Below are 22,798 nucleotides of genomic sequence, written 5' to 3' on the forward strand. Positions count from 1 at the left end.
CTTGTGAAGATATCAACATTTCAAGCTTCATACGGGTGTTTTTTTATTCCATCTATGATCTTATTGTTTTCCAACCATCTAATCTTGAATCTTTCAACCTGCTTTAGATTGGTTGAGATTGTTAAATTCAATTAGATGCTAGATTCAGCTTCAAGACATACACAGAACAATCACATGGATGCTGAAAATGTTGATCAACATAATTCTTTATCCATTTGGTTACGTTGAATCGCTCAACTCCAATTTTATCATGATGGAGGTTATGCGAACACGCTTCTTCTATTCTATTGAGCTTCCACTTATAGAGTACCGAGCCTTGATGTATAACGAAGTGAAAAATGGCTATATGATTATGATTTAGCCTTTGTTGACAGGGTATTCATTGGCCTGGACTATCGAAAACAGTCTATTAGGCCTCATTTGTTTCTTTTTCATATAAAAGAAAGGCTTTACATGGGAATGGGCACTGATTTTTAGCCTTTGTTGGCAGGGTATTCATTGACTTTGACTATCGAGAACAGTTTATTAAGCCTCGTTTGTTTTGTTCCCGTATAAAGCAAAGGCTTTACATGGGAATGGGGACTGATTTTTAAAAAGTACTGTCAGCTCAGCCAATGTAAAAGTTAGAAAAGTGAGAAAAAGGTAGGAAAATTTAGTGTAGAAAAGAAAAAAAGTATGAATTTTCTGATCTTTCCAAACGAGAGAATTTTTATCTGATTTTTTCTAAAAATTTGAATTTTTGATAGGAAACATTCCTCGAGGGTTTGAGGAATGTTTTCTACTAAAAGGAATTTTTGCATTTATGTCTCTCTCATCATCTTCTTTCTACCCAGCATTTGCGGGTCTCTCTCTCTCTCTTTAGGGAAAAAAACTTCCCACTCTATCATCTTCTGGATGTTGTGTAATCTGGGCCTCTTTCCTTAAATATGGTTCGGAAGTGTCCTTTGGTTGTGGAACTCAATGAGATGGTCTCAAAGAAGCTCGTTAAGTTCTTGGGTAGCTATTCAGACGATGTTCTGGCTGCAATTTTGACCTCCATTACTCACACTTTTCTTTTTCTTTCTTTTTTGACGGTTTACTTGCTGTGGGTGTTTGCTATTTTGATACTATATCGATCTTTTAGTTACCAAAGTTTTTTTTTTAACCAACGGGCCTCTGCTTGTCTGGTAGGAGCTGTTATTGTTCGTCACCTTGTGTTGGTACGTTGCTAGTTCGAATCCCAATGGTACTGTATAATTGGTAGGGGTCTCCTTAACCCCAGCTTGCCTTTCAATTTTTTTTTTCTTTTTCCATACGAGCTCTAAGTGGGAGGTATGAAGAAGTATAAAAAGTGGTTATGATGGAAAAATCGGGGCCCTACTTGTGTCATCATGGCACTTTTTCACCATGTTATCAAGAGGGTCAACTTTTCCGTAAGAAATCGTCGTAAGGGAAATTTTGGCTTTCTAGTGTTGTCTAAATTTGAAGAGGGCCCAATATGGGGGAAATGACGCAACCATGTTAGTCGATTAAGTCGCCCAACTCATAAGAGACTTGATAGGTAGGTCCTACAAATTTGTGTTGCGTACATCAGTTTTCCATAACGACGTACAAACATGCACCATTAGTTACCAATTGGAGTTCCGGGTGGTTGGTAGTAGCTGTCAGTTGCAGCGTCTTTGCAGGTTCAAAACCCAGTGATACCATGAATAATAACTCGTGGGGGTCTGCCTAACCCCAGCTTGCATTTGAAACACACACACACACACACACCATTAGTGCAAGTTCTATTGTTGGTCAAAATCGGGATGTTTACAGCAGGCGGTAAAGTAGATACTGAGGTACATGGCCTTTGCACACCAATTTTTCTCATGGGTCTTCTTTTTCTTCCTGTTTTTTTTTCAAATCCTTATGGAGCTCACTAAAGAAAAAAATGATGCCAGTGTCAAGTCATGGCCACGTGCACACTGTGTAATAGTGGGGAATTAAAGAAAATGTTGATAACTTTTAGAAAAAGAGAAGTGCAGCTTTACAGATAACTTGCGACAACTATTGCATAATCATGGGCTTCAGTATTTTTTTTTGATATTTTACTCGGAGAAACTGCCTTGGGTGCAGCTCAGCCTGCCGTAATTACAGATTTTACCTAGACTGCCGGTCAAACTGCCTAGGCCCCCCATCCCACTACGCCAAACCCCCCTTGGGTCTTGATGGGCTTCAGTGTTCTCTTAGTAAAAGAAAGATATTATTCAACTTTATTTGTTTAAATCTTTTAAAATTCTTTTGACTAACTAACTTGCACATTTTTTTTTGGGACGAGTAAGTTCCCTGCCAAAGTCGGTAATATCTGGGTGGTGTCACCGACACCCAAGCCCTCAAGATCCTACCAGTGAAAGGCTCTCACTGCTACCACTCAGGTGAGCCCGGCGGATCTAACTTGCACTTTGTTTTCTTTGATCTTTTTGGTAGTCATTTGAGGGATTCAGACTTGATATTATCTGGTGAGGGGAATGCCCCTGTTCGTGCAATCATGGTATGCACCCACAGATGACATGCAATTTAACAGATCGAGTGGCACACACACACACACACACACACACACACACACACACACACATATATATATATATATATATATATATATATATATATATATATATAGAGAGAGAGAGAGAGAGAGAGAGAGAGAGAGAGAGAAGTATGTGATGTAAAGACATTGTTTGATCTATCATCTTATGAATATGGATTTGCTTGTGCAGTCCCTAGGGCTAGGGGAAGTGGGAGGAAAGACGGCAAAAATAAAATCCAAGAGTTTTAATTAATCCTCCCATTCTTTATTTCTAAAGGTTATTCCTTTTCCTTTCATCTCATAGAAGGCCAAAGTGAAAGCTCGTCTTTATCTGGAGTAGGTACTTAGATATGTTTGTATGCTATCTAAAAACTTTGGATTTTCAGGTTTCTTTTGTTAATAAGAACCTCAAGGATCTTGAAAGAGTCTAGACTCTATACTGGTTGGAAATTTAAAATTAGGCATCTCTTACTGGTTGGAAACTTAAAAATCTAGCAAATTCTGTAAGTTATGTTTTCTCAGCAATTTAGGCTTTGCTAGGAAGGAATCTATATTAAGTTTGTCTATGGAAACCTTTTTTCTGGAAAATGGCGCGGTCACACCAATAGTTGACTGCAGCTAATTAAAAAGTTAGGAGTCAAATTACACAGCTGGATTGTTAGGCCGCACTATCATAACCAAGGGGTGTTGAGTTTGAATCAGACAGGAGTTGTCCCTTAGCTTTTCTATAAAAAAAAACAAAGAAAAGAAAGCTCGGGTGTGTTTGAATTCCTCGGATCTGAGAACGGATGCCTCACCCCAATCTACTCTCAAATTGAGGATCTCACTCTCATTTCCTTTTAATCTCAAATCCTTGGTCTAAGATCCCGCGTTTGAGAAGCCTCGGATGTTGGTGTGTGGCCCACACTGCATCATATCCTTGGATCTGAGATCTGAGGCTCTCAAAGACCACCCAGTTGAAACTCGAAGTCCACTGGAGTGTTACAACAGTCAAGCTGGTCCTTTGGTTCATGAGTCATCTTGGCTGACTAGCAACTTCAGGACCTATATATGCAACCGAAGTTGACCATGGTGAGCCTCTCAATCAGCTTTGAATTCTTGATGGTGATGAATGATTTGTTTAATGCTAGAAGTCATCAAGAAAATGCCAAACTGACAAGCTAGGAATGAAACTGAGGAAGAAGTGGGAAAGATGCATCACATGTTAAGGTTCAGTTTTCTTGCATTACATCATCTCCCATACTTTCACCCTGGAATGGTTTCTAAGAGTGAACCCATGCTTGTAGATGTCAGTTCAGGTGCAATCACATTGCACATTTTAGTGTGTAGCTTCCCTTGATCCGACCTCCATCTTCTGTTGAGCCCCGGAGCTAACAGGCTGTATCCCATTGATGGAGGCGGTCAGGCACAGCGGCACACTCAAAGTGTGAAATGTGATGGCACCTGATCCGCCCTCATGCTTGTATCATTGCTCTTTTTGCATTAAAATCATCATGGTACTGGGAAAGGGGAGACTACCGTTTGAAAAAGAATAGAAAATATTTTATTCATTTGTTGAATCGTACATTCTCAACAAAGCAAAAGTTCCACCTTTTGTTGATTTCTTGCTTGATTCCCCACATAACTACATTGGAACAAGGAAGAAATAGTAAAAAAACTCCACTGTTGTACGGGGAAAGTGTGCTCATTCATCTGTAGACCATATACAACTAAGCTTTGCCATTCGTCTATGATGGTAGAGGTGCTCATCATTACTTTTCCTTGCTTTTCACTTCCAGTGTCTCCCTCTTGCCCTAAATGCCACCTTCCTGACTTGATCCATAGGAAACCACAACATGTGCCTGGTCCATTTTTCAAAGGACTGGGTGCCCCTTGGTATGACATGTGGCACAACCCCCTTGACTGACATGTGATGGAGGAAGATTCTTTGTCTATCTTGGTTAGCATAAAGTGTTCCCCCTGATTTAAATCTCTTAGACCTTCCCTTTATATTCATGGGGACATGAATTGTGATATTTTAATGTGCCCAAAGCAAGAGCCACACTATAATCTTGATTAGAAAGGAACTTTGAAGAGCTCTCATGGGTTATTTTATATGAACCTATTCTAGTAGAAAGATGTGCTTGCAAGAAGAGATGCTTCATTATGGGGAAATCAGGACTTTTGTAGCATATGGTGTTTCTTTTTCTTTTCTCTTCTTTTATTACATTGATACGGACATAGTGATGAATCAAAAGGAACTCATCTCTATAACATCACTAGGTAGCCTTAAGTGCTTTCTTCATGTGCACTAACTTGATCATCCCTCCGTAGCCAATAATGTATGCTAGCACATATACAGTCAGCTAATTTATGCATGCCAAGTCATGCATGTACATGTCCAATCTCTCTCTCTCTCTCTCTCTCTCTCTCTCACACACACACACACACACTCAAAGGATGAATATGAATGCATGCACTCATGCCTGTATGCAAGCTGATGTACAAGCAGATATACAATTTTTTCTGATATAAATGAGGAAATTTTTTAACTCATGATCCACTTGAAACAACACTGTCAAAACTCTCTTCTTCATTTTAAGGGAAGAATTGGTTTCTGGATACGGAAGGAATGTTCACGTACATGCATGAAAATGTATATTTGGTGTTATACAGAAACAGGTACTACAAATCGGATCTATAATGTGATTACCCTTTTTTTTAAGCAAAAAGAAAAGATCAATCTTTTTCATTTTTGTGTTCAATGACCTACCACAATACACTGGACATGGTCGATAAATCCTGTCCCATGGAATGAACATAACCGAATGTAGCCCCACAGAAATGATCAATATTAGAAAGAAGATGACTAGATTGTATGTAACCATCCCTTCTCACTTGTTTGCTAATTCTTGATCGTTTGTCATCTATCTGTTTATTTTATGATCATTTTGCCGAGTTAATTTGGGTCTTTAACTCGTCTCTCGACATCTTGAGGCCTTGGGGTACTTCTGTTTATCGAACTGTTTTGGCTGAACTGAACTTCAGAATTTCCTGTCAAAAGAACTTCTGGATTCCTGGATCAATCTTCATTCCATTAATTGCATAAAGAGAGAGATTTTATCTCTATGAAGAAACTGCAAGCAATTTCATGGGACTAGCAATGTAGTAAGAACTAATACATAGCTACAAGCAAAAGTACTATATTATCGTTCCTGATATTTTTTTTTCATTTCAAGTAATCATCTTAGTCTTTAAGACAATGGACTTCAAGAGTTTTGCTTGTGATACTATCAGGAATTTACGTTTTATCTCTTTATATACAAAAGTAGGGATAAGATCACCTAGAGAGATGGGGTTGAAAATTCATTTCCAATAAGCAGAGAGAGGAGACCATACTCCAAGTACTGTCTTTTCTTTAGACTTCTTTTTCATCTGCATGTCAATAACTATAATGACTACTTATTGCTTTTGCTACTCCGTGCCACATCCAGCCAATGCTGACATTGTACATATCGATCTGCAGATTAATTTTAATAAAGGGCCGTTTTACTGTAATCTGATTGAAAATAGAAATCCTTTGCCTCTTCGAAAAAAGCAAGGGACAAAGGTGGTCAACGACTAAGAAATTATCATTTAAGCAGCCATTCCTGGTGCCTTGTTGCAAAAGTCTCTTCCAAGGATAATGAAAAGAACTAGTTATCACCTAAGCCATGTTTGTAAAAGCATCTGCCAGCACCTTGTGCCTTACATTGGAGGGGACGGCATGGATGAATAGAAACGACATGGAATGTATTATCAGCACATAATTCCTTTCCATTGAAGTAAGAAGCTCACCAACAGGCTTATTGTTCCCAGGGAGCAGTCACGTGTTATGTTGAACAATGAGGAACTGTTGTCTGTAGTGAAACTAAAGGACACATGAACTTATTTATCACACCAGAAAAAAAAAAGTAGAAAAGGCCAAGTTGGTAATGTTCCTCTATGAGACTAGATTGCCAAGTTATATTTTTAGCAGCATTAATTTTGAAAATCGATAACCCCAACTTGCAGGGGCTTTTATTGGTTTAACTAATCCATTGAAACTTAAATCATCGCCATGCTGTCCCTGTATTGGGTCTGCATGTAGGCTGGTAGGCAAACATTGCCTAGAGTTATACAAAATTTTGATTTAGATATTAAAGCACCATAAAATCAATGACACAGCATGCTCTTGCACTCGTAAAAATGCATTATTGAAATGCTCAAATAGTTATTTCCTACAATCCAATTGTTAGTTGCCGGATCCACTAAAATCAAAGATTAAACAATCACAGTCCCGTATCTTGATTGCGTAAGATTTCAAGGAATATCATGACGCTCAATCATTACTTATTTAGAATATTCAAGATTAAGTTCCAACATTATGCTGCCCAAACTCTACCAACATTCAAGCCCCGATGTCTCATTAAATGGAAAAATCCAAGGACTTGGTTGTAGTAGAAAATAAGCACTACTTTGAGAGGACAATTTCATATCATTCTTCGTATTATTATTAATATTAAGGAAACGGCCCGTCCTTACAAACCTGTTACACACACACAAATAATTATTCTATTATTAACTTGAAGAGAAAGATCAGGAAAATTTATACCATATTGAAAGTTACCAACATGAGGATTGATGACTAGAGTTTATTTTAGATTAACCTCTCTCTCTCTCTCGTGAGGGGTGTATTATGACAATGTTTTGACAAATTTTAGAAAGGCATTTAAACATAGATTAACCTATGCCTTATTTTAAAAAAGTTTATAAAGCTAAATATTTCTGTTCACCATTGCCCCTCATTGTTCCTTTATAAGTAGTATAGATATAGATGAGGAACCTATGAGGTTCGAGCTCTGGTTTGCCCCACCTACAGTGGTTAGCCTTGGGGGGAAGAGGACCAGCTTCATAGCACTGCTACCCCTATCATAAGGTTTGATTCCAAGTGACTTTTAGGGCATCTAGTATAGACATTCCAATATTCACCCTAACCAACGCGGTGACCTCACGGGGGGCCAACTAAAGTATTGTTGTTTGTACGTTTCTCCTTTTGAAGTGGGATGGCATTGGTTTCCCCCATCTCAATAAAGTCAAGAGGGTAACCATGTGAACAGAGCCATAAAGATGAAGTAGCTCAAATAACATACCTTTGCAAAAGCCTGAAGATTTGAACTATACACCAATCAACTGCATGGCCCAAGAAAGTTTGTTTTAGCAATAGCCCTACAATGAATTTGCACATCAACACTTTTTTTATTGAAAGGGGGTTAGGCAGATATCTCTTAAGCCCCATGTGGCAGAGGGATTCAAACCTGGGCTTTCAGCTTGGCACAGTACCTCGCTTAGGCACATCAACAGTTTTTAACACCACAGTTTGTCCACCTCCAAGTAAAAGCACTTTTGTTTATATATGTAAACTGAGGGATAACCTTGTAAGATTCAAGCTCGAGACGTCTTAGTTATGATAGTATGATACTATGACCTAGCCGTTGAGGTATCTCATGAACCCTAAATTGATGATGACGGCATTATCATGGTCGTGTATGGTGCTACCCTCTGCTCATTTGGTAGGGGCCACAACAACTTTTTTCTCACTGATATTATTCTTGCAATAAAAACATGAGAACATGGTTAATGGCTATTTATACGTGAGCCGGGAATGTTTCAATGCCATGGATATTTTAATCACACACACGAAAATAAATAAAATAAACAATATATATATATATATATATATATATATATAGCATTGATGAGAGTCAATCGACCTGCGATGGAAAGGTAAGAAGCTTGTCAGGTCGAAATTTTATTCTGACCCTTTTGCAGAGTCGAGTTCCAAGCTGCCGTTGTGATCCTACTGATCTGAAGCGGCAGACCCAGATAAGAAAAGGAGTTTTCCGTTACCGTGCATTCGAATATCCGTTGACCCATGACCAACATCGACGGAGGGGCATTAACCAAGGACAGACAACACTTATCGTAGTTCACAGATAAACCTGACATCGACAGGAAAAAAGTAGGACAAGCTTGAACATTAACATTTGTTGGATTGAAACCCTTCTAAAGATAATCATATCGTCGACGTAGGTATGAATATGACACGGGAACTTGAGTATACCGAGTGGCTCAATTAGACCACACTCCACTGCCCTCTTGACCAAAACCATAAGGCCCTCAGAGACGATGTTGAAGAGTAAAGGAGACAAGGGACAACCTTGCCGAAGACCACGACCAAGTTTGAATTGCTTGCCCTTTACCCCATTGATTTGAATTTGTGACTGTGCATTGGTAACCAGCTCATGAACCCAGCTAGAGAAACGTATGACGAAGCCCAAATTCGTCAACATGTTGAAAAAAAATGGCCAATGAACCGAGTTGTAGGCTTTATGAACGTCAAACTTAAGAGTGAAGAAAGTCTCCCCGCTGATCTTGAGAGAATGCAACACTTCTGTGGCCAAAATGAAGGAATGTTGAAGCCTTCTATTAAGGATGAAGGGGAACTGAGCCTCCGATAAAAACCTAGGAGCGACTGACCACATCCTATTTGTCAAAACCTTTGCGATAATGCGGTATAAACCTCCTAACACAAAAATAGGTCAGAACTGCGAGATGTCCGATGTGGCAACTTCCTTAGGAATAAGAGACACAATGGCTAGGTGGGAATGAATCGACAGACGATCATTGTGATGAAACTCATCAAAGACACTAAGGATGTCACTCTTAACGCATTGTCAGAAAGTGTGAAAGAAATCCACCGGATACCCATCAAAGCCTGAAGCTTTCCACCCAGATGAATCCCGCACAGTCGATAAGATTTCATCTTTAATGAACGACACTTGAATCGATTTGGAGAGAGCCTGATCCATGGTCAAGAATAATGCAGTACCCATCGCGCCACCTACCGCTTGGCTGTAGGAATACAGGTTAGTGAAATAGTTGGTAACAATAATGAGTACCTGATTGCCCGAGTAGGAGACATCGTCGATAAACATAGAATGAATCACATGTCTTCTATGCCTATGAGAGGCGAAAAAATGAAACAACCTTGTGTTTTCGTCACCTGCTTTAAGCCAAATCATCCTTGATCACTGCTTCCAGCGTATCTCATTTTTTAGACGCCAAGATTGCAATAGCAAAGACAACTTGGTCGATCTAACATTGAGTCTTTCAATATCGGATGCAGACATTGAGGACATACCCAAGAGCGACTGATCGATGTTAGACAGCTCCCGCTACCACTCCCCCATATTTTGAAATTTGATTATGTTATTGGAGACCAACCAAGATTTGATGTCACAAGATAACCGAAACAGTTTAATCATGCACTGTGAAACTGCCCGATCCGCATAGCAAGGTCTACTCCAAGATTGTTGGACTAACAACTCAAAACCTGCCTCTTTAAGCCACCATTACTCAAATCTGAAGGTTCTGTTATCAGAGAAGCCTTGACCCCATTGGATAACAATCTGACTATGGTCTGAGACAGAAGGTGGAAGTAGGCAACAAGAAATGTCATTAATAGAGTTCAGAAGATCCGACGATACGAGCACACGATCTAGCAGACGGAAGCACGGTCGAGATCGTCGATTGGTCCAAGAGAATGTTTCACCTACATGGGGTACTGGGTACAACCAGTTCATCTGAATAAAATTTTGGAAGCCCCTCATAGAAGCCGAGAAGGAAACCGGAAAGCTTGAGTCGATTTGCGACAGAAGGCAGTTGTAATCACTCGTGACAATATGCTGGTCCCCGAAAGAAGCAATTACCCTGTTCAGGTCTGACGAAAACTATTTTCGTCGGTAACTGCCATGAGACCGTAAACCATTGTGAACCTGCAAAAGATTCTAATATCTCTTAAAATCTATCAAAAATAAAAAAATAATTCCTTTTTCTTGAGATACCATGGTAGATCATGCCTCTCTCTCTCTCTAAAAGAGTACCGAGTGCTTGCAGACTATGACACCGTGCATGTATATTGTTGAGAAAGGCATCATGCGTTATCTATGGTATCTCGTAGAGAGAGGCATCGTGGGGAGGTCAGATCATCGTGGGGCAGTCCTAGGAGCATCCCACCTTTGCCACCGCCGCAAAAAGGGGACGCTACGGGAGTCTCTCCTTTTATGCTGATCGTCTTTTATGAGTTTTCTCTGTGGTTTCTCCCATCTGCCCACGTTTGGCAAAGGCAAGAAGGGAGTGACAGTGAGGAAGATCTTGCCGACACTCTCTTCTTCTTCCCACCGTTTCTATCTTCCAAAAATCGAATCAAAATGATGGTTTATGATAAAACTAATGAGCCAGGTTGATTTTTACTGGGTGGTCACTCTCCATTCGCAATCTGTGTGTTGATAAATTAATGTATAATGGACAAATTCACTTTTTCGGCATGCAGCAAATGGGAGTGTTTTTTTAGTGTCCTTTCTGATTTTGTTCTTTGTGGGGTTTGAGAGTTTCTATGGTCAAGTTTTGAATTTCCTTCTTTCATTTTTGTTTTGAGTCTTTTGGTTGAGAAAATTTGTTACTGGATTTTAGGCCTTTAGTGCATGTATGCATACATTATGTCACGTATCGTTCCTTTTGCTTAATCTTTCTTGTTTTGATGATTGTGGTCTTATTTTGAGTTTTTCGGTTTTGGTGTTAGTTGCATGCTTGTGGGGATTGCCAATAATGAACTTGTTTCTTTGGCAACAATGCATGGAATCTAACAAGTACCCATGTTAGATCTTGTTTAGTTCCCCTCTCTTTCTTGTGGGGTTTTGGTTGGGGGTGGGGGGCATGGAAGGAGACATGATGGGGTTAAATCATCTTAGTGTCTTCTTCCTCTGATGAGCTTACAGATTTTGTAAGGTAGATTATGTAGCTTGGGTGAGAAAGAAAAGACCTTTTCTTCTCTTGTTCGGGCGTTACACACTGTAGGAACAACTCATTTCATGGTTCCTCTTTTTCCTTTTCGCATTGTTGGTGGCTTGGATTTGAGAGGGTAGTTTGAAGGATTTGGGTGAGAATAGAATCTAATGAATGGGGGTTCAGGCAATGGCTTCATCAAAGAGGGGAGGACAACCACCAAGGTTCCAATCTTTGGTTAGGCGGGGTTCTTTATATAATCTTACACTAGATGAGGTACAGAACCAATTGGGACACCTAGGGAAACCCTTGAGCAGTATGAATATGGATGAGCTGCTTAAGAATGTCTGGTCGGCCGAGCAGAACCGATTGATAACCTTGGATGTGAAGAATCCCAATCCAGAGGGCTTGAGATTAGATTCTCCGGTGCGCGGGTTATGCCAACAAGGGAGCATTACCCTCACCCGGGCATTGAGCAGGAAGACGGTTGATGAGGTATGGAGAGATATCCAGCTGGGACAGAGGAAGCATAACAATGAGACGAAAACACATGATGGGCAACTTCCTCTGGGAGAGATGACATTGGAGGACTTCTTGGTGAAGGCGGGTATTGTAGCCAAAGGCGCTGGTAAGAATGGCTGCGGTAGGGAGGGTGTGGAGAATTTGGAGATTAATGTTGGTGGTGGCAATGCAGCAGCTTCTGTGATGGGTATTGATCCAATTGTTAATCATAATTTTCAGCAACAGGGCGCGTGGATAGACTATGAGATCTCCTCTTCAAGTAACCAACAGCAGGTTCAGTCAAGAGAGCAAAATTTGATGGGTCCTTATATCCCTAACCTTCCAGTCCCTGCAGCATTGGGCGTTACCAGTGGCCCAGTTATGGAAGTGGTATTTAGTGAAAGTAATCAAATGAATGTGTCTACTCCATCATTGGGGGCACTTTTGGATACACAAATACCAGGACGGAAGAGGGTTGCTTCTGATGTAGTGATTGAGAAAACGACAGAGCGAAGACAGAAAAGGATGATAAAAAACAGGGAGTCTGCAGCTAGGTCCCGTGCGAGGAAGCAGGTGAAGTTGCCTTTCCTCTTCTTTTGCTTATTTCTCCATGGTTTGTAACATAGTTTCTCGAATACCATTATTTATTTTTGCACTCACAGGCCTATACAAATGAGTTGGAGAATAAGGTTTCACGTCTGGAAGAGGAGAATGAGAGACTTAGGAAGCAGAAGGTATCTGGTGTTCTCCTCATGCTTCATATGCATAACTGTTTCCAGCCAAGATCAACTTCTGTGTGCTGCAAAGGCTCATTTGTGTAGTCCTTGCTTCTTTTGCGGTTCTAAATTGCATTTCTTTTTTGCATGATTGGTGCTATTTGTTTGGAAAAATAAAATTGATTTGAACAGCTTAAATAAAGGGCTACTATTAGTCTCATCTATTTGTATTGTCTGATATTTTGTTCCTGTTCCTGTTCCTGATTATATATACATGCTTCAAAATGTAATAGCATTTTGACAGTTGAAGGTATCAAGTTTTCCAAGCAAAACATTGTGTACTTGTGTAATCTTGTTTTTGTTCTCTATGGAACATGTTTCTTTCATGAACTGCTTCTGCTTTTATTTTGGAGATTTGTGTTTTCATAATTTCATCCTATTTATAGCTGTTGCTACTGTTGGAACAGAAGATTAGGGTTTTATCATTATTTTACCATAGTGATCTACTTGATGAAACTTTTTTGATATGCTAGTATGCGGCCTTCGTTGGATTACTTGATAATCTATTTTGTCAAGCATCCCTAAATGCACTTGACAAATAAATGGTAGAGTAAAATTGATGCCTGATCTACATGATGCTGTGTGAAGATACTTCTCTCATTGGATATCAAATTCAAATTCTATTACCATTGGAAGTTTAAAGTTTCTTGGAAAGGATGAAAGCTGCAATTTTTCTTATTGAATGGCCAAAATTGTCCATATAAAGTTGTTTTCTGTGTGTGTCACTGGTTTGTCAATGTCCCTAGAAAGACTATTATCTGGGCAGTGGATTGAGATTGGGAATAGGTTAATCTAGAAGCTTTAGGTACAATGTGCTCAAGCTATGTATTTGGATTGGTTTTAGCTAGTGCCTTGTGGTATTCACTTAAACCCAATGTATTTGCTTTGGTTTTACTGTCTCTTACCATTTTTAGTTCAACCAAATCTTTGTGCCAATGCACATCAGCTTAAACATTCTAAGATATGATATGTAGCTCACAAATTCTGACATTTGAGATTCCGTGGCACAAAACAGTTCACATAGCTTATTGATTGAATTATGGTCACACATGATTCATGGAATTAGGAAGCTTAGATAACCACTAAATGAAAATCTTTGCTCTTGTATGTGAAACAGCACTCACGGAGATTCTTGCTTGCAATGCCTGATTAATTAGTTTCTGTCATTTGAGTTGACCTTGGGTGTTGTCTACAAGATGGTCTGACGAATTTGGTGTTATTAGAGTAATTTGTTTGCTGATCAAAAATTTTTGGAAAGAACTCAAGTTGTGCAATTTTCCTTTTGGATGTTTCAGTAATTATCTAATCTTGATGCCATGATGCTCTAGTTTTAAAAAGTAGATTTCTCAAGTCTGTTAAGGTGTGGAGTAACAATGGTGCATAACTGGCATGTGTCAAGTTTGTATCCAAAGTGACTAGTTTTTCATTGTGCTTTCAACTATAAATGTGTCCTGTTCAGGCTATTCGATCTCTGTCTTGCAGTTTTATTTTTGCATCGTTACCCCTAAAGATTCATCATGCTTGGCATTCATTTTCTGGTAACTTAAACAAATAGACTGCCTGAAAAGTACAGTCAGATCTTGGCAGTAAACTTGTTTAGCCTCTGTGATGGAGCTCGGAGTCTTAATTGTAATGTCTGTAATTTTCAATCCTCAACCTACTATGCTTTAGCTCTAAATCATTGCTAGAAAAAACTATTCTCTGATTGTTGCTTAGCATGAAAGGTTTAAGAATTTAAGCTTTGTAATGCCTCGTTCAGTTGAGAATTATCATGTCCTGGAATCACATTTTACAACGCAGCTTGGGTTTGTCAAGACATGCACATTCTTCATTTTTGCAATGTAAAAAGATGCAGATTTCCAAGACAAAAATATCTGTCCCCTTGGATGTTTAATTGACTCCATGCAACACATGGTTCGATCAGTTTTGAAGTATTTGCAATGTTGTTCTATTGACCAATTCTAGGAAAATGCTGGAACCAAGTGTTATGGAAAAAGTGTAGCTAGAAAAATGGTATTGGTGAATCACTTGGATAAAACTACAATATCTTGTATGAGCAAACAGGAACTGATCTACCAATGGGGGCTCCGGTTGGCTGGTAGCAGCAGCTAGTGCATGTCACCTTGTGTTGGGATGGTGCAGGTTCAAAACCCAATGGTATAGTTGTATAACCGATAGGGGTCGTCCTAACCCCAGCTTGCCTTTCAAAAGAAAAAAAAACAGGAACTGATCCCCGTTTGAAAAAAGTTGTCCCCAGTTTTATGTTTGTGAGTCATCGACTTTAGGGTGAGGCTATTCAAAATTTTATTTGTACTAATCCTCCTTTTTTTTCTTTTACAACAGGAGCTGCAGAACATTCTTTATGCTGCACCACAGTCAGAGCCTAAATACCAGCTCCGCAGAATCAGTTCAGCTCCATTTTGATTGTCTGTAAAATTTGCAGATTAATGCAGTCTTTTGTGTTAGTTGCATAGCAATCAAATGGAACTCCAGCACCTCTGTTTCCTTGAGTTATCTCACAGTTGAAGGTGTTGTACGTCTGGGGTATCTTTCCAGACTTTTTTCTGGGCCTTTGTTGTATGTACATTTATCTCCGCCCTATTTTCAGATTTGTGAGGATCCAAATCTGTTAGAGAAGTTTGGGTTGATATCAACACTTGTTTTTTCTTGCACAGTTGCGCCAGTATTATAAGAGCAATATAAAGTCAATACAGGATACTGAAGATTAAAAGGAAAAAGTTCTCTACATGGTAACAGAAAGACATGTACAGACAATATGAAAGAAGAAACGATCAAAATACCAAAAACACAAAAGAAATCAATCGATAATTCTATTTCAACTTACTGTGACATTTTTCTAGTAGGATGTTTTTAGAAAACCAAATCAATATTGGCTGGGGCAGTTGATAATATTACAGAACCCTTTCTCCTCTAGTAAGCATCGTCGATTGGAAAATGTTGGAAACTTGGAAACAAGACATTGGAGAAAATCAAACCATCTTGCTTTTACTCTTGAGATCAGATGATTCGGCTTTCTCCAATTCTTACAACTGCTTCCTTCAACCTTCACGCAGTATAAAAAAGTACTAATGGTGATCAATCCAAGGAAACAGGATGTATTTCCCTTCTAGATGCTCATTCCCTAATGCCTAACAGTTCTCACCACATTGAAAATGTGAGTAAAACCAGATCATCTGATTCTAATGAAAGATGTTTAAATTCCCTGGTTTGCTACTTACTACCCCTTCATCTCATCATCAAAAAGAAAGTTTTTGGTAACTTAGAACCCTTAAGGCCTTGTCCAACATTGCTCCTGCTTTTATAAACTCTCTCTCTCTCTCTTATTTTGCTGGCATGCTAATGCTGTGCTCCCTCTGTCTCACTTGACATGAACCATTGCTCATCTCATTCAAAATGTATGGGCCATCTTTTGCTAGGTGCAGTGGTAAACCATAAAGCAACCACTTGCAGCTGTCCATCTAAAAGATGAACGACTCCGGTTGACACAAGAAGTATCGAAAATATTATACTATTTTAAATGTCGTCTGATTAAACCAACTGCGTGCCATGTGTGAGAGGAGTTAATCTATGGGTTCCCATTGTTCCCTTGCGACTTACAGTGTACATTTGCGCTTAGATTCTGTTTTGCTTTTGTTGAGTCTAATGTAATCTGCCCGGTTCAGGTGAATCAATACCCCGAAGGGGCAGCCCGTATACTTGAACTGTAATGGCCTGCGGGCAAAATTGTGAATAAAGTAAATGCGTTGAGCTTTCTTTTGTTCACCCTCGTTGTGATTGCAATTTCTCTCCTTCTATTCTCTCTTGCTCTCTTGCACTCTGATTACAAGCTTCCGCGATCGGCAAGCGAGCTGACGAGTAGGCTTGCGACAGTGAGGAAGGATCGTTGCGCCGTGCTGGCCCATTGAAGGAAATAGGCCCGTGACAAGTGGTACCAGAGCCCGTTCTCGTGTTGGGGAAGGGACTTCGGAGCCGGTGTCGACAGACACGCCGACAGGCTGCGATTTGTGAGCAAGACATCGTAACGCCTTATCAAAACTTACGCAACACCAAAGGCAAGGCAGTTGCTGAAGCTGAGGAGATGGGTTCACCTCGGGGCCAAGAAGAGTTGGCTGCAACTGTTAACAAGCTGGTGGAAGAAGTGACTTCGCATGATGAAGCGATTTCACGCGCATGTGAATCATTCAATGGACTGAATGATGTGGTGGCGAGCCTGCAAGAGCAGGTAACCTTATTAATGGGCCAGGTCACTTCGTTGACGACTACAGTGGCCAATTTGCAGACTGAAGTAGGGGAGCTTCAGTTGAAAAACTGTACGTTGCAGCGGACGGTGACCCTAAATGGCGGAAATGGTGAGAGGCCATCAAGGATTGATGTGCCAAGACCCGCAAAATTCAATGGTTCTCGTGAGAGCAAGGCCATTGAGATCTTCTTGTTCCAAGTAGAAGACTACTTGGATATCCAGAATGTGACTCTCGAAGGTCTGAGGATTAAGGCTGCGGCGGCCTTACTTGATGGCGATGCTATCGCTTGGTGGAGGCGGAAGCGCAATGACATGGAGAGGGGTCAATGTCTGATAGACACCTTTGATGACTTCAAAATGGAGTTGCGCAACTACTTCATGCCAAAAAATGCGCAGAGACAGGCTTACCGGATGGTTCGTGAGCTCGAACACACTGGTTCGTTGCAAGACTATGTCAGAACGTTCCAGAAGCTTATGTTGGAGATACTTAACATGCTAGAAGACGACATGCTCAACTGGTTCATTGTGGGACTTCAGCCATGGGCACAGTCTGAAGTGGAAAGGAGTAACACCCGTATTTTGGAAGATGCATATGTGGCGACTGAGCGCTTAGTTGACACTCAGCGCAAGCCTTTCATCCCATCAACCAAAGTTGGGAAGAAGCCTAACCACGGAGGCAAGAAGGATGAGCAGCGCAATGATAAAGGTGAGGCGTTGACACGCTATCAATCCGAAAAGAAACAAAACTTCTCGAAGCATAACAACAACAAGAAGGGTGCGGTTGTGACATGTTGGTTCTGCGGCGATAGACATATCGCAAGGCAGTGCCCAAAGCGCCTTGTAAAGGACGACGGACAAGCCAATGCTGCACGGAAAGAATGCAGTGATACTGAATGCAGTGACACTGAGACCATGCAACCAAGGATGGAGGCCATGTGATCGATTAACGCAGCTAGAAGTTGCACAGCTAAGAACATGCATGTCAGTAAGGAACTTATGTACGTAGAAGTCATTATGAATGAAAAGTCTACTTCAGCAATGGTAGACTCGGGAGCCACATACAACTTTGTCTCGCGGGAAGAGGCAGAGCGGTTGGGCTTGAAAATTGTGCCAAAGCAGAGGACTATCAAAACAGTAAACTCTGAGGCCAAGCTCATCCTTGGTGAAGCAAGAGATGTGGCTATTCGAGTGGGGAGTTGGGTCGGCAAAGCCAACTTCTATGTGGTGCCCCTAGACGATTTCAAGGTGATTCTGGGTATGGAGTTTCTGCAAAGCCAGAATGTTATGATGCTGCCAAAGTTTAACACGTTGACGATCATGGGGTCAGACCTGTCACACACAGTGCAATGCCTTACGCAAAAAGACAAGTCTTCTGTGTTATCGGCAATGCAACTGAAGAAGGGTGTCAAGCATGGGGAGCAGACATTCTTAGTTGCAGTGCATGCAGATGAAGGGAATGTAGAAACAACAGTGTCGCCGACCCTAGCCCCACTATTGGAGGAGTTTCGAGGGGTGATGCCCCCGGAATTGCCAAAGCGTCTTCCGCCAAGACGTGAGCTCGACCACAAGATTGAGTTGACCTTGGGAGCGAAGCCTCCTGCAATGGTTCCATACCGTATGGGGCCAACTGAGCTGAAGGAGCTGCGCAGGCAGCTAGATGAGATGTTGGACGCAGGCATTGTTCGTCCATCAAAAGCCCCATTTGGTGCCCCGGTCATTTTTCAGATGAAACATGATGGCTCTAAACGGTTATGTGTGGATTACCGTGCTTTGAGCAAGGTCACGGTGAAGAACAAGTACCCATTGTCATTGATAGCAGACTTGTTCGATCAGCTAGGCAGTGCCCGTATCTTTTCCAAGCTAGATCTGCGATCGGGTTACTGGCAGGTGAGGATTGCCGAAGGTGATGAGCCGAAAACAACTTGCGTCACTGGCTATGGTGCTTACGAATTTCTAGTAATGTCATTCGGGTTGACAAATGCTCCAGCCACGTTCACGACTTTAATGAACCAGATCTTCTACCCTTACTTAGACAAGTTTGTGGTAGTCTACCTGGATGATATCGTGATCTACAGTAGCAACATGTCGGGCACTTGCGAACAGTGTTTCAGGTATTGAAGGAGAATGACCTCTGTGTCAAACGAGAGAAGTGTCTCTTCGGGCAGGAGGAGATCAACTTCCTTGGCCACGTTGTGGGGCGTGGTGTGTTGCGTATGGATAGGCAGAAGATAAGGGCCATTCAGGAATGGGTTTCGTCAAGCAAAGTGCCAGAATTGCGGTCATTCCTCGGTTTGGCAAACTATTATCGACATTTCATCGAAGGTTATTCCCTCATTGCTGCGCCCCTCACAGATTTGTTAGAGAAGAATCAGGTATGGCTCTAGACAGGAGCGTGCCAAGATGCCTTCAATGGCTTGAAGAAAGCCTTAGTGAGGGAGCCAGTGTTGCGACTGCCTGATCATTCGAGACCCTTTGAAGTCCACACTGATGCCTCAGACTTTGTCATTGGCGGAGTTATTATGCAAGATGGTCATCCGATCGCATATGAGATTATCAAGCTAAAGGATGCAGAGAGGCGTTACACAGTGCATGAACGTGAGATGATCGCCATTGTGTATTGCCTCAGGACCTGGCGGCACTACCTTTTGGGTGTCGAGTTCGTCGTCAAGACGGACAATGTGGCCATGAGCTATTTTCAGACACAGAAGAAGTTGACGCCTAAACAAGCTCGATGACAGATGTTTTTGGCTGAGTTCGACTTTGCCTTGGAGTACAAGGTTGGAAAGACCAATGTTGTGGCAGATGCCCTGAGCTGTAGGGCTGAACTCGCAGCTGCGCGCGCGGAGTCTTCTGAAGTGCATTTGGAGGGTGCATTGCTGAGTCGCATCCGTGAGGGTACACAGCAGGATCCGACCGCACAATACCTTGTTTCTTTGGCGCAGGCAGGGAAGACTCGGCGATTTTGGCTACAGGATGGCCTCCTCGTAACAAAAGGGAGACACATCTTTGTACCACGGTGGGGAAGCCTTCGTCGAGAGCTACTCAAGGAGTGCCATGATACACTATGGGCCGGCCATCTTGGTCAGTAGCGGACCTTAGCACTCCTTGAGCGCGGCTACTATTGGCCGCAGATGAGAGACGATGTTGAGGGGGTATGTGCGGACATGCCTCGTCTGCCAGCAAGATAAGGGGACAAACCAGAAGGCTGCCGGTCTCCTTGAGCCTCTATCAATTCCAGAACGTCCTTGGGATAGCATCTCTATGGACTTTATTGTTAGTTTGCCGAAGATAGAGAGCCTCAGCTCTATTTTGGTCGTAGTGGATCGTTTCTCAAAGTATGTCACCTTCATCCCAACTTCCAAGGAGTGCCTTGCAGAGAAGACTGCAGAGTTGTTCATAAAGCATGTGGTGAAACACTGGGGCATACCAAAGATCATTGTGAGTGATCGTGATGCTCGCTTCACGGGCAAGTTCTGGCGTGAAGTATTTCAGCTACTTGGCTCTGATTTGCTGTTTTCAACAAGCTTTCATCCACAGACAGATGGGCAGTCAAAGCGCATCAACGGGATACTGGAGCAATACCTTAGGCACTTTGTTAGTGTCAATCAGAAAAATTGGGTGAAGCTCCTCGATGTGGCACAATTTTGTTATAATCTGCAGAAAAGCGAGTCTTCAGGCCACAACCCGTTTGAGATAGCCACGGGGCAGCAACCACTGACCCCGCACACTCTTGCCGCACAAGAAAAGGGAAGTTCATCTTTCGCCTATCAGTTTGTTCGCGACTGACACGAGCAGAATGAGTTGGCGAAGACATTCTTACACAAAGCGACAAAGAGAATGAAGAAGTGGGCGGACAAACACCATCGGCCCGCAGGGTTCCAAGTTGGGAACCAAGTGTTGGTGAAGCTATATCCTGGTCGCACAGGCATCTTCCGCGGGCGGCACCACGGACTACTTAGAAAGTATGAGGGACCCTTCACCATCACAAAGAAGGTGGGCAAGTTGACATACAAGCTGGAGTTGCCCTCAGACTTCAAGGTGCACCCGGTGTTCCACGTGTGCAACCTCAAGCCGTTCCATCCAGATGATGGAGACCCGAAATGCAGTATGCCACAATGCACTCCCATCATGCAGAGGGCCCCGACAGCACAACGGGCTGAGAAGCACCTCAGTCAGATCCTTCGCTACAAGGTCAACTACTTGGGGCAAGCGAAGAAATACTTGGTGCAGTGGGAGGAAACATCGGAACCAACGTGGGAGCCTGCATTTCGAATGAACAGCCGCTACCCGGCTGAAGTCAGGGCTTACCACGAAACAGATGGCGTCGAGGACGACGCATGATTTGAAGGGGGGGGGGCATGTTCCCTTGCGACTTACAGTGTACAGTTGCGCTTAGAGTTTGTTTTGCTTTTGTTTAGTCTGATGTAAGTTGCCCGGTTCAGATGAATCAATACCCCGAAGGGGCAGCCCGTATAATTGAACTGTAATGGCCTGCGGGCAAAATTGTGAATGAAGTAAATGCGTTGAGCTTTCTTTTGTTCACCCTCGTGATTGCTTCTTGTGATTGCAATTTCTCTCCCTTTATTCTCTCTTGCTCTCTTGCACTCTGATTACAAGCTTCCGCGATCGGCAAGCGAGCTGACGAGTAGGCTTACGGCGATGAGGAAGGACCATCGCGTCGCGCTGGCCCATTGAAGGAAATAGGCTCGTGACACCCATACACCATACTATTAAAAGATGGAGCCTCATATCCTTAAAAAAAACAATAATACGATGACGGTAGGGGTACATACAATGCAAGATCAAAGGTTAAGCAAACATGGGATCTTCAAAGGTCCAATATCCAATATTTTAAGGTCAGACCTCCTTTCACAGTTTTTTAAGTCTCGTCATCCCCATCTTAAAACTTTCAAATCATTGGCGATTTGGGATCCAAGGTAGTCAAAAAGATTTAAAGAAACCTGAATCAGTGCAACTGATTCATCATCGATTGCCGACTGTAGTCTATGGCATCTTCAGTGATTTAAATGTCTCCTCATGTTTGAAGTAGGGGTGGGCAACCTGCCAACCCGGCCCGCCATGAGTTGGGCTTGGGCCAAGGTTTTAGGCCCGGGCCTGTTAGGTACCGGTTCAAAACCCGGCCCGTTATATGCATGGGCCAGACTTGGGTTATTTATTAATTTTTTATAATATAAAAAATTTAAAAAATTATCTATTACATAATAACTATTATTATTTACCTAATTAATTACATTAATTTTATGAAAACTATAGGTATAAGAAGTTGGGAACTTGTTAATTATTACTATTTACAAATGGATTTGGGCTAGGCTGAAATCCGCCCACTTCACATTGACCTGTTGGGTCAATGGGCTGCTCTTCAAATCCGAGCCCCCGTTAAGACCGAGCCAAACCCAGCTCATTAATAAATGGGCCGGGCCATCTCCAAGCCGGATCAAGTTCTAAACGGGCATGGGCTGGCCCGATGCCCACCCCTAGTTAGAAGTGTATAATCATGTGCTTGATAGGTTACTTGTATCTATAAAAGTTTGAGAAAGTGCTGTGATTGTGATTTGCAATCGTAAGATCATGGAGAAAAACTACCATGGTGGTTACCCATGTGGTCAGCAGGGTCTTGTACCAAGCTTGAAGACACACGATCAAATCCTGCACGTGAGGCTGGGTGGTCGTTTTCTCAACTCGGAGTTTTACCCGGTTAAGTGACCAGATTTTCCGTCAAGGATTTTTCATCATAAAAAACGAAAAAAAAAAGATCTTAAGAAAATCCAACTTTCACTTGGCCATGCAAACGTGCCTCTAAAGTCTAGGCGGTATTTGTAGGTCAGGGAAAGGAGACAAACTCACTGT

General features: G+C 41.8%; 1 protein-coding gene across 1 annotated transcript; it reads left to right on the top strand.

Moving 5' to 3' along the window:
• The first annotated feature begins 11,566 nt into the window (after nucleotides 1–11,566).
• On the top strand, nucleotides 11,567–15,093 carry LOC149819610 (ABSCISIC ACID-INSENSITIVE 5-like protein 2). Its single transcript, XM_089982605.1, has 4 exons — nucleotides 11,567–12,035; nucleotides 12,087–12,466; nucleotides 12,556–12,627; nucleotides 15,013–15,093. Exons 1-4 carry the CDS (start codon nucleotides 11,567–11,569, stop codon nucleotides 15,091–15,093), a joined length of 1,002 nt encoding a protein of 333 aa, XP_089838731.1.
• Nucleotides 15,094–22,798: the final 7,705 nt, after the last annotated feature.

Source organism: Nuphar pumila, chromosome 12 (genome assembly GCF_984573655.1).
Source record: "Nuphar pumila chromosome 12, dmNupPumi1.hap1.1, whole genome shotgun sequence".
In the NCBI taxonomy this organism is placed as follows: domain Eukaryota; kingdom Viridiplantae; phylum Streptophyta; class Magnoliopsida; order Nymphaeales; family Nymphaeaceae; genus Nuphar; species Nuphar pumila.

Coding starts and splice junctions, on each gene's coding strand:
- LOC149819610 (XM_089982605.1), top strand. CDS start 11,567: ATGGGGGTTCAGGCAATGGCTTCATCAAAGAGGGGAGGACAACCACCA. Junction 12,467..12,555: donor GGTCCCGTGCGAGGAAGCAG/GTGAAGTTGCCT, acceptor TTGCACTCACAG/GCCTATACAAATGAGTTGGA. Junction 12,628..15,012: donor AGAGACTTAGGAAGCAGAAG/GTATCTGGTGTT, acceptor CTTTTACAACAG/GAGCTGCAGAACATTCTTTA.